At 40.8% G+C, this 14,845-nt stretch overlaps 1 protein-coding gene across 10 annotated transcripts in view; it reads right to left on the bottom strand.

Annotated features, from left to right (window-relative positions):
- trak1a (trafficking protein, kinesin binding 1a) overlaps window positions 1–14,845 on the bottom strand; it is a 48,566-nt gene that overhangs the window by 13,913 nt on the left and 19,808 nt on the right. For 4 of the 10 annotated variants that reach the window (XM_032518178.1, XM_032518180.1, XM_032518176.1 and 1 more), the window contains 3 exons: window positions 1,911–1,987; window positions 680–796; window positions 400–500 (listed from right to left, as the gene is read on the bottom strand). In XM_032518178.1, coding sequence (XP_032374069.1) covers window positions 400–500; window positions 680–796; window positions 1,911–1,961 — 269 coding nt within the window. In that variant the 5' untranslated portion in view covers window positions 1,962–1,987. Of the gene's footprint in view, window positions 1–399; window positions 501–679; window positions 797–1,910; window positions 1,988–6,969; window positions 7,491–13,198; window positions 14,283–14,845 lie in introns of those variants that run through there. The other 6 variants (XR_004332393.1, XM_032518181.1, XM_032518179.1 and 3 more) reach the window with 5 other exon arrangements.

Here is a 14,845-nt window from a genome sequence, read left to right on the forward strand (position 1 = left end):
CACACACACACACACACACACACACACACACACACACACACACACACACGAGAAACATGTGAATCAGCAGGTCAATCAGTCAGCCATTACTATGCTATAAAACCTTGTGAAACAGCCATTATAGCAGAGTTATGTTTTTCCCCCACAAAGAATCTCATAACACTTAATATAATGAATGCATTATTTTGAAGAGATTCATAAGAGGGTAAATGAAAAAGGTAGTTTCTAACAAAACTGACAATATTTAACAGCTGTCTACTATTATTGATACTGGCTTTCATGCAGCTTATAAAAGCTTAAGAGGTGTGTTTGCGTCACACTTGAATTACAATGCAAAACTGCACTGCATACTATTTTACAAAGAAGAAGAAGAGGAGAGGTGAATGAAAGGAGACTCACGGTGTGGAGGTGGTAGACTCCCCCTCACTTTCCTCGGCAGCGCTGGTATAGAACTGTAACAGCTCATCTTTCATGGACAAGTCATGACGCAACTGAGATACCTTCATGTGGAATAGGAAATGAAGACGTGTAGACAGAGGACAGTTAAAGTAGAAAAAGGCATGGCTGCAGTTCACATGGTGGATTACAACAGACCATTACACAGATTTTGCATGTTCTAAGACATGACCAACCACCTCTGAGCTACTCCTGCTTAAATGACAAAGTGACAAATGTGTACCTCCTCTCGTATGTGCTCTACTTGCTCCTCCAGCAGTTCGTTCCTCTCACTGAGGGCTTTGTTCTTCTTCAGCAGTGACTGGCCAATGCGAGCTGCTAATTCCAAGTCGCGCTCTTTCTGCACCGAGATAAAAGGTTTACAGACATTAAACCTTACAGACATTAAACAAATGAGTTGACATTATGGGAAAATATGTTCATTTGCTTTCTTGTCGCGAGCTAGATGAGAAGATTGATACCGCTCTTCCCTTTGGAGCCAGGCTAGCAGTTTTTACAAGTTTCTAGTATTTATGCTAAGCTAACTGGCTGCTGGCTCCTGCTGCATATTTAAACGGACAAATAAGTAGGATAGATTTTTTTTTCCACCTAACTATGAGTGGTTCCCAATATGTCAAACTATTCCATTCAAATGATGGCAGTGTAAATGTGTCCTCTAGGAATAATGTATTTAAAGGACATGCAGCAGAAGCGAGTTTAAAACCTATATAATATAATACCTCAGCAAGGAGAAGGTGGAATGAAGAAATAAGCAGAGGGTGGACAGAATCACAACATAATGTCCACACCCATTACTCTACAAGGACAACTGCGGTGTCTGTGTAGTCTGTCGCCTCCATGAGGAATTCTAAGTAATGACAACAATGTCAGCGCGTCAACATGATACAAGCCTTCTGTGATCGCGCACCACCCCCACCTAGTGCTAGTTCCTAGTGCTTGCTAGTATGCAAAGAGGACACGGAGGATTAAAAAATACAAAACAATGGACTCTTCAGACAAGGTTATCTTTACTCAAGTTTCTCCTTTAGTTAATGGTAAACTGTTGAATATGAATGTCAACCAAAGGAGGTTTTCACAGCAATGGAGGTCCGTGCAGTGACCTCTCACAGGGTGAAAACGATTTACCAGTCTGTTTGTTGATGGTGTGCCACCTTTGATTACCATGTTTAGTCAATGGTTGGCCGGCGGTTAAATGTCATGGTCCATTTGACAATGACCCCATTCTAAAGCCGGCTGAGTTCCTCACCAGCACCTCTTGTGAATCAGTAAGATTTGAATATCAGCTGCCGACAGATATGTTTTATGATGTGGTTCCATCAAACCTCCTTTGCCACAAACCTCATAAAAAGGAATGTGTTTAGACTATCAGACTACATATTAACATTTGTCCAAAGTACTTCTCAGTCTGCATATACTGTAGTCCTTTGTGTTTCTTCTACTTTAACTGATCTTACCTCTTCCAGCAGTCGAGTGACAGCATCAATGTCACTATAGGTCTTCGTCATCTGGCCCACTCTGTCAGCACACAGTACTGCACAGACGCAAAGGAAGAAAAAGGATCAACACCAAATACCCGACATACGATTTGTTGATGCAAACCATAAGGAATCACAATAGTAAAACATGTATTAAATTTGTGACAATATAACATTTATCCAAGGTACGTGATTGCAAAACATCTTCAGTTCTCGTTGACAGTATTTATAACTATATGATAGCCAAACCCTTGTTGAAACAGTCAATGTTCTGCACTCCAAACTTTTAGTGATGTTATGTTAAATGAGCTCAGTGCATTTCAGGATAAAATGTGTGCAATTTGTAATGTCTATAGGCAAAACTATTTAGGAGATTTACCCAAGTTGTACTAGGTTTTATAAAACCCTGTGGTTGCATATTATGTAGGATACACAATAACTGATGTGTGACTTGATGCCTATTCTGTAAAATGCTGGATCTTTTTTTTAATAATATAGGAAAGCCTTTTTCACACCTCCTTTTGTTGGGCAGGTGCGTAGGATGTGACTAGGGATGTAATGGTGAAAATGTAACCTCACGGTTGTAGTGACCAAAATGATCACGGTTTTCGGTATTATCGCGGTATTTTTAAAAGTGTGTTCATTATGTTCAGAAAGCACTGATAGGCCTTCCCAAGCTGAAATAGTTTCAAAAAGTGTAAAGGTTTTATTATGTTACAAAAACATAAGCAATACCTTTTTAAAAAGTGCAACTTTTAACATCAAAGAAACAAGCGTTTAGGCTGTAAACAGCTCATCTGTCAGGTTGAAATTAGACAAATCAAACATTCACGCTCAGACATGAACAATATGTAAACAAATCAGAGAAACTCCAATAATTGTTTTCTTAATTGTCAAAATTAAAATGTATAACTGGACACATGAACACTTTAAAGTAAACCTTAAATAAGACAAAAGTGAATAATGCATTTAAAATGAATGACCACTATAAACAAATTAACAATAAACACTGTGGTAATCCACCGTGGTAACCATATTTTTTATGAAAACTGTCATTTTTATCATGGTTTACCGTTACACCGGTAATGGTTACGTCCCTAGATGTGACCAAAAGTAGCAGATCAGGAGCTTAGAAAGAGTCCCGCACACTGACCATTACGCAAGTAATTATTTAAAAAATGTTTAGATTTTTAAATAATGAAACTCTTTGCATATTAACCTGCCTTAAAAGTAGATCTCCAGTTTGCAACTTTATGAGGTAATCTAACTTCATTAAGTTCGTAATGTTTTTTTATTCAAACTGTTTTAGGGCTGCTGATAAACTTAATGGCGCTGTTAAATTGTATTGCATTGTGAAGAGGGGTGTTTCCAATATTTATCCCCATTATGATGATGTATGAGAAGTACATTAGTTGTAGTCCAGAATATCTAACTAAAATTATGGAAGAATCGGCTTCTTAGAACATGAAGTGGTCAGATGTAATGTTATAAAGTAATTGAACAGCCTATGTGTTTTGCCTAATTATTTTATCTATGTCTTATTAAGATAGACGACACACACACACACAACCAAACACCACACACACATTCACATCACACTCTAGCTTACACAACACACACACACACACACACACACACACACACACACACACACACACACAGGTTTTCCTTTTGGCCATTTTTGTGTTCTTTTTTTTCTGCACTCTTGCCTAATATCTAAATTGTTGTCGATTATCCCATCCTCGTTCAGTCACTCTTTTCTGATTTGTACATGTCTGGAGACAGTAACTTTTAAATAAAAATTGACACATTTTTAAATCTAAATAAAAAAAAAAAGTAATCTATTAACTTTTCAGAATCAAATTGTTCTAGAGAGAATCGTAATGCATCTAAGAATCTATTTTAAATTTTTTTTTTTTTTTTTTATATTTCCACCCCTGCTATTGAAACCTAACTTTCATACAAAGTGATTCAGAAAAGATAAGTAACAGAATGTAGACCCAGCGGTCCATGTGAGGAGTCACACCCAGCACTGCTAGCTCAGCTACATGAGCACACGCTCATTATCAACTCATTCTGTCCTCTTTCAAAGATCTCACTTTAAATCACTTAACAATCCAGACTGGAGGAATTATTCACCTCAAAAGGTCCTAATTAAAACAGGGTGTTGTTGACCGAATGTACGACCCTTTCTCTGGGGCTGAGGGCCATTGTGACTAACGCAACAAAACAAAATGTGTTGCCCAATTGGTTTGAGTTGTACTAAAGTTCCATTCCCACGTCAATGTAGATGGGAGGACTGGGTGGGGGATTCCGTGGGTTATATGAGAGTATGGGGAGCTTTGTTTTTGAACAGTGCTGTCACTTTTACCACTACCTTGGAGAGGGGAGATGTGATGTCCAACATTGCATTGTACTGTATGACACATTATATGTCATGTGTGTCATATAGTACCAGGAATCACAGCAACATAATGATGAACACACTATTACAACAAAGAATAACTATGTCAGTTTCTACAGCAATGACATGTCTCCCTCCTTAAGGTATCAGGTTCGTATACAATAGAACTCAGAGGCCTTCCAGAATGCAAAACAGTCTAATGCAAATATATTTTCCCATCCTCATATATCCCAGGCACTGTACTGTATGGCTGCTGGACACAGTTGGCTATGCTTTAGTCAAGGATAGTTCCCATCATTCTCATCCATTATTAAATAAGTTGCTCTATTCCAGCCAGACAAGGTCGAATGAGCATACATGACACTGAGGAGCATTTTGTTAGATTAAATAAGGGCACCTCAACATATTTTTTCAAATATCCTATTTATGAATTTCATTTCCCCCCCAAGGGTTTCCAACCGTATCTCTCTATAAACCCATCACCTGTCAAACATACCCATCAGGTGCTAGAGATATTCTACTTCAACAAGAGTCTACACTAATCGTCTGCTGCCATACTCTGAGGTTGTGCTTAGGCATAACGTTACTGTGAGCTAAATGCTAACGTCAGCACGCTAACATGCCGCTTTTGAGCACGCTCACCATTTTAGTTTAGCATGTTATCATGCAGACTTTTCGCTAAATAGCACAAACATTCCTTAGTTTTACAAGCATTTAGTCATGATACAGACACACAGACCTGAGCATGCAAAAAAAACAAAAAAACATATCCATACACAGAACCATCTCTCCTGGGTGAGTTGTTAAGGCACAGTGTTACCAAGGGAACAAACTGGCGTGACAACAACCAGGAAACACATGTGTAGGTGCACTGCACACACACAAATGCTTTTGCTATCTGGCCTATAATGAGATTGTATACTTGATAGCACAGGGTGCAGCCTGTTTGCATACGTGTGTGTGTTATATTCCATTACACTTAAGTTAGATCAATAAGGGGGGTACAACTGAAAAATAACTAATTGACGCTTATATGCCAATGGAGAGCCTTGATAATTGCAGTAGATATTTCACTTCTACTTGTTGCTGTGTAAAGATATTTTCTCTCTGGCTCTTTCGCTCGTGGGGAGGTTATCACAGAGACTGCTTCTATTTTTGGTGCTGGCTACAGAAAACCAAATGCAAAGAAGTGGCAATTGTTACATTTTATTGTTGGTCAGGCCAAAATATTGATTTATAAAAAGCAGAAAACCTAAATGGTAAATGTGTCTAGACAAGAGCTGACAAAAATGTACGTTTCTCTGGTAAAAGCCAGAGTGAGAGTGGACTTCAGATTCCACTCTCTGATGAAGGACATGCAGGAGTTTTTAGACCAGTGGTGTTTCACCACGGCTGTGTGTTCAGTGCAGGAGGAAGAGATCCTTTTTCACTCTGTGTTTCGGTGGTATTGTATGTGTGTTTTTAATTTCTGTGCAACCATGATGTTCTGGTAAAAAAACGAAATGTCTTTTAATTGAAGAAAAAAAAAAAAAGATTTTAAAAATCAAATCTCTTGCTCTCACACTCTCTCTCTCTCTCTCTTGCTTTAGGATGATGAGGAGAGGAGAAATCAAATGTTTAGTCATTGTCACCTGTACCCATCTAGACCACAACAGGTACAGTATAAATTGGTTTATCCTTATTAATAGATAAGTTTGGTGACTCAAGAGTTCTGAGTTGAAATGTAAGTAAAGCTCAATAAGGACCTATTAGCAGGCTCCTGGTTTTCTGTCCGTCTGCACAGCAGGCGGGCTGGGGGGGGGGGATTGAGCCAGACGTCTGGAGTTCTGGCTCCATCAGCACCCCCCCGTGTTGCCACTGGGCAACAGACAACACACAGGTTCAAGGACAAAACACACACACCAAGACAACAGACAGAGTCCTTGTCATTCTATTTAATACCCCAAAAGCAGCTTGTGTGGAACTATTAAAATGCAATATAATGTTAGTATGAATCATGGAGTACCATTTCCTCATCTGACCCGAGTAGAAATTCATCTTAATTGCCAATTAAAACATGTTTCTGCCATGGTAACTTCACTGTCTCATGCACTAACCCAAATGCTGCAAACCAGGTCACTGAAGAGTCCTCTGTTGTACCTGCATGAGCCCAGACCTTTAGTTTATGTACACATCTCTCTTCTGTGTCATAGTCGCTCTGTCTCTAACCATGCTGTGTTACGCAACCCTAAAAACCAAAACACCAATTAGGAATTATTGTGCTTTTTTATTAAGTATTAAAATGTAGCAAGCTGGAACTTGGCACTGAAGTGACAGCTGAAATAAAGAGCCAAGCCCATGTTTGAACATGTGACATTAGCAACTGGAACATGCAGTGCTGAGACCAACACTAACATTAGGGACTGCACCTGCAGGATAAAGCCACAGTCCACAGGAGACAAAATACCATCTTAAGGGTTACACATGTATCAAATAACCCCCTTTAGAATCCACATAACTTCAGAATAAAGGAATTATAACTGAAGAATCACGCTACAAATGCTCCGATACACTAAATAAGCTAGCACACAGACTAGCGAGAACCAAGGAGAAGAGCACAACAGAGATGATGCCCTCGATTACAAAGAAGTCTACCTTCACGCAGAACCTGTTGCTCTTCATCCATCTCTTCCTCCTTCTGCTCTGTGCTTCCATGATCGGGGAGACAGACATACTCCTCTTCTTCTTCTTCTTCCTCCTCTTCCTGCACCAAGCTTTCTTGACAAACATATTCCTGGTCCTCCTCTGGCTGGTAGGAGTACTCCAGCTCGTCCTCAGTGCCAGCAGCTGTGAGCAGTGCCATCCTCCAGTCTGGCACAAAGGCTATCCACTAAACCACAAAGTCTGCAAGTGCCACGCCATCGCTCCTACCTGTGCTGTGTGCATTTGTGGCTGTTTTTTAATCTCTAAATAAGTACCTAATCTGTGTGTGCCAAGATGTTAAAGTACACGTCTAACCAAGTGTTTGTTCCAAAGAGGACAATAGATGTGTATACAGTATGTCTCTCTAAACACTCCATTGTACATAACTGGCAACTGTCTGTCTGTGTATATCTGTCAAGTACCAAGAGCAAGTACCAAGAGTAATGTCATCTGAGGGAGTTTCCAAAAGTGTGTGTATCATTTGTCTCCTGAGGCTCTGCAAGACAACCAGATAACCTGACTCCTCCCCGTCTCCTCGGTGACTGGTCAGTGAATGGCCTACTCTACTTTTACACAGACAAGGGGGGGGGTGGACACAGACACATACTGTATAGACAAGGCTGTCCATCAGTTTTTTAAAGTTATAAAACTAGGTTAAAATAGATTTAACACATCAGATGAGAGCTTTTAAAGTAATCTGTAATATGTATCTTAATCCCTGTAATCCTCATTCTGTCAAACATTTTCCACTTAAAAAAGGTTCAGGCTCACAACAATAGGAGCAAACCAGAGCTGAGAGACACCCGTTTCTCAGGTAGACATCAAATCCAATTAAAAGAAAGTCTTTTAACAACTCACCCTCGTGTGAAACTAACTTGGTACAGTCCAGATCAGCCTCTATGGTGACAAAAGGGCAGAGCAAACATTACTAGACCTGCACCTCTTTCCAGGGCGTGCCAGTCACAGTGAATTCTTTATAGGTGGATGTTTTTACACATATTTAACCTCTGACCGGTGTCATCAAGTGACATACAAGGAACCACAAGCTTAATTGGAGCTGGAAGTTTGTCAAACAATCAAACGAATGAAGGAAGTAAAGGAAGTTTTAATATGCACCATACTGTGAAGTCTTAACATCGGACACACATCTATAAAATGGACAGTTCAAGCATTTACCCACCCCCATCACTCTTAATAAATATATAATCATGTGAAACAAAAAAGAAACGGTTATATACAATATAAAAATAAATAGAATATATAGAAATATACAGTACACTCACATGCAACTACAGCCATAAACTGTGTGCCCTGTGTTCTCTATGGACTGCACAGACAGGGTGAGAGCTATGATACGGCGCTGATTTCACCTATTACATTCACTTTTGCTAAGGTGGAAATACAAGTGGATGTTGGGATTGACTTTTCAGTTCTATACATTCAGAAGCACCCAGTTGCAAACAGCAAGAGCCATAGTGTAAAGTCCAGACAGACAGGCCCAGAGTTTGGAATAGAATCCCAGAGCTGCTAAACTGTGTCATCTTTTGAGCTAACCATTTGGCTGAACTGTGAATTGAAAAATGACTAAAATGAAGTCCAGTCAGTGATTTATAACCATCAACATCTCGGGACACTAAGAATATATCACAATTTAAAAAACCTATTGCTCTGAAAACTGGCCCAAAAAGACTGTTACTCACACAGTAAATGCACTGACCAGACTATGTAGCCCCTTCAATAAAAGGGATAATGGACACAAAGGTGTCAAATACCAAACATGTCTCTAGAAGCCTGCCTACCTATTGGCAAACTTTTTAAAACGGTTTGGATTGGAACCATCTTTGTAAAAGTACTAATACACAAATACCAACGTGTTTAGTTAACCATTTAATTTGATAGACTTCCTTGTGGCATGATGAGCTGAACTCAAATTCTAACCTTTTATCACATCATTCAAAGGATTTAGTTGAGGCCTAGTGGTTAAACGTCAACAGAATAATTGAGGTTTGATATTGCTCAATCAAAAACAACATAGGCATCCATCCTGCCTGCCCTGCCGGTCCTGCTGTGAGTCAGCTGCTGCCAAAGAGTACATGGGCGCAGGCTCGACTGGGTGAGGCCCCCCTAAAAGTTATCATTTGAGAAATAATAACCATAATATCCTTCATGTGTGTTGTGACAAATAGAGAACCACTGTATATACTGTACTGTGTGTGTCAATGTCACATGTCCATCTGAGTTGAGCTAGTATACAACCCAGAAGACCCGGCCCTTCATAGATGAATATAAGCCGCATCAAAGCAACCAAATTCTCTGCTCGTTAGTCACTGCTCGTGTTATAATTACTGTAATTGGTCTAGAAAACTGAGCCAGCTCAGTACCGTCCTGCATGCTTGAGTAACTCCAGTCAATGGTCCTATGGATACCACGCTGCGGACAACAAAGCAGTCCCGGACAAACACCGCTCAGTGCTTGGGAGCAGTGTTTTCCCTTTCCCATTGCTATTCTGGTCACATTCACTCTTTACACCCCACTTGTTTTTCTGTTTTTCCTTTCATAAGCTCTTCTGCTTTTAACCTAATTTGGTTTTTATGTCGCTGTGCACTTGCTTTGTACAGTACTTTGGAAGAAAAATTACCAAATTGGACAAGAAATTTACATAAACAACATTTTAGACAGTTACTTGTCTAACCCTGTTCAAATCAAGAAATACAACTAGCTTAAACAAGATCGTCTGATATGGCTCAAAGCTCTCTAACTTGGTCCTTTAAGACTCTTCGATTTCCTACTTCAGATAACAGGATTTCCAAACTCAAATAATTCTTCCAGTGATACGTATAGGCTTAGGTTTGTATGAAGGTAAATATGGTGCAAAATGTGAGCGCGCGTAGATGCAATGTGAGCACTAAAAAAAAATCTGTACTCGTATTTTGTTTTTCCACTTCAGTCACTTTTCCAGTACAGCCACAACTCAGTGATGACAACCTCTCGAATGTGTCGCTGCAGTGTTCTCTCTCGCATCACACAGCGGCGAACCTGCGTTCTCGACTTTTGCAACACTTCTAGCTATACATTTGGTGCAAAACTAATTTGTACCTGTGGACTTAGTCTGTGGAGCTCACTGCCAGTGTTTCAGTTGGACTGTTAAAAGGGTTGAGATAATTAAAAGGTATTTACAGTATTTAGAAGTGGGCTGGCTGCTAGTTAGCTAATGCTAGCTTTCATGCTACATAACTAAGCCGGACAGAGTTGTCCCTCATCTGGCAACAGAAACCCTGCTGTCCCCGGCCGTCCTGTTGGCTCAGAGCTCCAAAGACTAAGTCCACAGGTACAAATTAGTTTTGCGCCAAATGTATCGCAAGAAGTGTTTCAAAAGTCGAGGGCGCTGACTCACCGCTGTGTGATGCGAGAGAGCACATTGCAGCGACACATTCAAGAGGTTGTAATCACCGAGTTGTGGTTGTACTGGAAAAGTGACTTTAAAAAAAAAATTAAAATACGAGTATGGGGTTGTTTTCTACAAGCTCTCAAATCATATTCTACAAGTGCTCACATCGCATCTACGCGGTCTCACATTTTGCACCATATTTACCTTCATAGGTTGGACTCTAAAAGTAAATGGCAAAGCCAAGTGACATAGGGGAGACAATTGCATTGTGAACGCTATTACCTACTGTATAGACTTGGAAACAATTTATTTGCAGTGCTTCTAAAACCAAATTTTAGGCTGGCACAAATGTGTTTCCCCCCCCCATTCTTGTTTCCTTTAATTATCCCCCACCCTGTCACATCCCCTCTAGAAGAATAGTTTGTCCTCCTTCTCAGCCCCAGCACTATCCTGGTTGCCCTCCATCTGTCCAGCCATTTGTTTTGAAGGCTGCTAAAAGTGCAAAGGAATATTTGGCAGACTATCGACAGTAGCATGCAAATCATCAGGCTAAATATAAGCCAACCTACTTTCACATCCCTCCCTTAGATTTCCCAGAATAACACCAAACCAGCTGCTTTCTAATCTGCCTCTACACTCCGCAAGAAGATTTATCAGAGAAATTGCCTTATTTGATCATAATTTTACAGTTGTAAAATGGATTTTCCGTGTGTTGCAGGAAACAGTTGTCGCCTGCAAGTCCAATGCCCAAAGCCTTGGAATCAAACCAGGGTTAGCTGCCACGGCTAAATAATATTGCAGACGTTTAAGCTGCACAGCTCACATAGGGGAGGTGCTGAGCTGAACTGTTATGTAAGAATCTCTACAGAGCATCCCTGACACAAATACATAATATAGTGATATAACAACCAATAGATCACATTCACTCCTTTAATGAATCAAACCTTTACAATAAATGCACAGATTAACCACAGTATACTAATTTTTCACAATTCACAAAAAAGCACCTGCATCCAAATGGAAAGTAATTATTGTAGGTCATAGCTGTATTGAGTTAAATGAATTACATAGCACATTAGGACATGGACTATAACCAAGCTGACTCACACAGACAATGGTAGAAAGAAAGAGAGAGGAGGGAGGAAAAACCTGAGGCAGTGCCCCTAGGATGCTAATAAACCAACCACTGCTATGACCTGCTGAGAGTCACATATCAGGCCAGGCACCTTTAGTCCTCCACATGTCAACACCGTTTCAGTCTCATGTTACCTGGCTCTCTCTCTCTACTGGTTGCTTGTTTGTGTGCGTGTGAATCTGTAGAATAATGATCCACACAATGTAAAAACTACTGCTGCAAGACAAAGAAAATCAATGCACCTGAGTATGTTAGAAATGGACAATTTCACAGTTTTGCTGCCATCTTTTATTCATAATATCTTTTTTTTTTAGCCAGTCCTGAATCCTAGTAAAATAGCATTTACATGTTTACAGGTTGCTTAGGTTTGACAAATGTCCTAATGTGGAGATTGTTTCAATGTTTTTCCTTTCTCTCAGCTACTTTGTGACCTAGTTAGTTTAACAGCTGCCCATTTCTTCTTTACATATTTCTTATCACAAACTGTGTTTGCCACCTGTGACTTCCATGGCCCAATCCCAAAGTGAGCCCTGAGGACTAAGGACTAAAGACTCACAGACTTAATTGATCTCAGGTGCTAAGGGAGTGAGTGGGCGAGGCCACTTGGGCTCAGATAGGTAGAAATGGGATTGGGACGGAACTTCACATGATCACACGTTACCATAGCGACATTTAATAACAAAGACACTTCATTTTAAGTTTGTTGCTTTCCACATGGCCAAGGCACAGGAGATGGCAAGCTGATATCAAATGTTTTCAAATTCTTGTTTTACAAGCTGGACAACAGGTCCGTTCTGTTTCCGTGGTTGAGTCCGCTTTGAACTGTGGGTAATTCCCTTTGGTGAAGTCTAAATCGATTCTCTCTCTCTCTCTCTCTCTCACACACATACATATACATATATATATATATATATGCTAACATCAGCACAAGCTACCTTCTCATACTGATTCCAATCCAGCAAAGAGGAACCACATCCATGCCCAGTCCCACTTCCTACACTTCCACCCACAGCCAGTTATATATTGTAAACTACTCCGGGGGCCTATTTTAGAAGCCACACTGACTCAGCTGGTCGCCACGGGGCACCTGGTACAACACCTACTGTATCCAGCCTCTGCCTGCTGTGATGATGTGCAGTGATGCTGCTGTGTGTGTGTTATAACTGTAAATTCTGCCTTGACATTTTCTTGTGTCATAATTACCAGTCCACAAGGTCACATTCTCTGGGTTATCTTAGCTAGAAACTAGCACACAGAAATCAGTTTAAGCTGACTTTACTTGGGGTTAAGCTGAAGGCCTAGCATCTTTTATTTTTTTTAACCTTATGATCCACGTTTTCTATTATGTTGGAAGATAAATGTCTCCCTATTCACCAAGCCTGTTGGATATTAACCGATTTAGCTTAATCCTGCCACCGCTCTTCATTTAAACCCCCGTCTGTGTGTCAGCAGAGGACACGTTATAAAACCTGGCCAGTGCTTATCAAACAACGTTCCATATACACATTGCAGTATCATGCCTTGTTTGGTTGGTCCATTGTATACAGTATACCACAGCGGTTACACGAAAGCCATCCCTGTTGTATGTATTGCTACATCTCACATCATTCTCATCCAACAGAAAGTACTTTATAGTACGTATGAAATCAACCTCTTACCATATCTACATAGCCAGTAACATCAGTGATGTTAGTAGTTTGAGGCAACTCTTCAAGTACTAGATGTCACTGCATAAAACTGTAGCAGACTGTCGTCTTACCATCAGTACACTCCTCATAGTACCAGTCCAGTTCGAAGTAGTCTGCCTTGACAAACCTCTGGCCTCTGGTCCGGCCTCGTCTGTTCATCCTCACTGCTCTGACAGACAGCTGTGCTGTTTCCAGTGTCCCAGCATACTCAGGTGTATCATCTCTGGCAAACCCAATGGCCCAGCATGCTTTGAGACATGCCAGTTGTCACTGGGGTCTTACTAGTAACTGATCTGTAAGTGTCTGTTACTCAGTCGGTCAGTCAGTGCCCGGATCTGCTATCCCAGCATGCTTAGCAGTTGCCAGCTGGCACACAGTCATTATTGGTGACAGTCTGCCTACTCTCATCATATGTCCTTTCTTTCCCACACTCATTTACAGCAAACTGTCAGCATATCATGCTCCATATTTGTTGTTGTGCTGGTGCCATTTCTGCATGTCATCCCATAAAACAGTCACTCGCGTCATCAGTTGTGAGCGGGAAAAAAAAACTGTCACTTTGTCCTTTTATCCATTGTTAATTCTTTACCGTTTCAGCACATGTAACGAATGGAATTTGACATTGTCAGTCTGTGCTGCCTCTGTGTCCTTTGGCGTCTTCTTTCTATTCTGTCCATTAGTTTTCCTCAGTCCCTTCAAAGCTTCAGCAAACCAACCAGCCAGATTCTATCCGCTCAGGTCTCCATCCATTTATAGCTTCCTGTCAATTCATCTTCCCGTGCTCCTGTCAGTCTGTCCTCTGGCAGAGTCTTTCTGAGGTCATAACTGAACAGTTGTCTTCTGTTTTGAAACATTCCTTGCTCGGTGACAGCACTAACTCTACACATGCACCACCGCATCTCTAACAATGACTCAATAACCACAGAGATCCAGAGAGTGAGAGGGAGCCAGCAGCAGCAGCAGTCACGGGTTTTGCAGCAGAAATGATGATAGTCATGACACAGTGGGGTGGGTGGGGTTAGAGGATGCCTACAGCCAATCAGTGAGAGCAGTTTCAATAGCTTGCTCCCGCCCTCCATTGGTATTAAAGTATCGCCCCCTCCTCTCCTCTACTTTGTCCTTCTGTGAGGTTGCTATAGCAACAGGCTCAGACTCCAAGGCCCGACGCTGAGCGGCGTAGCATGTATAAGCATTTAGCAGGAAAGCAGTGCAGTGTTGGCAGAGGTGACGTGGCTAACCCAAAATGAATAATCACAATGGGCATTTAAGGATTTGTCATGTTAGCGGGGGAGATGAAATAAGCACATGCACAGTGCATGGGGGACAGAACAACCATGTGTCATCAGGGCAAAAGCAAAATGAAAAGCATTTCACTGACAAAATGAGCAGAATTCAATATCATCCAGCTTTCAAAGTGACAACAGGGACCGCCACGATGCATATTATAGAAAGATTAAATATAGCTCAATACATACTAATACTTGCAGAAAGAAGCTAACAGGCTAAAAGCCACAACCAATAGCTATCAGGCTTAAAGGTCCCATGACATGCTCTTTAGATGCTTTTATACAGACCTTAGTGGTCCCCATATACCATATCTGAAGTCTCTTTCCCAAA

The sequence above is a fragment of the Etheostoma spectabile genome, chromosome 6 (genome assembly GCF_008692095.1).
Source record: "Etheostoma spectabile isolate EspeVRDwgs_2016 chromosome 6, UIUC_Espe_1.0, whole genome shotgun sequence".
Classification (NCBI taxonomy): Eukaryota; Metazoa; Chordata; class Actinopteri; order Perciformes; family Percidae; genus Etheostoma; species Etheostoma spectabile.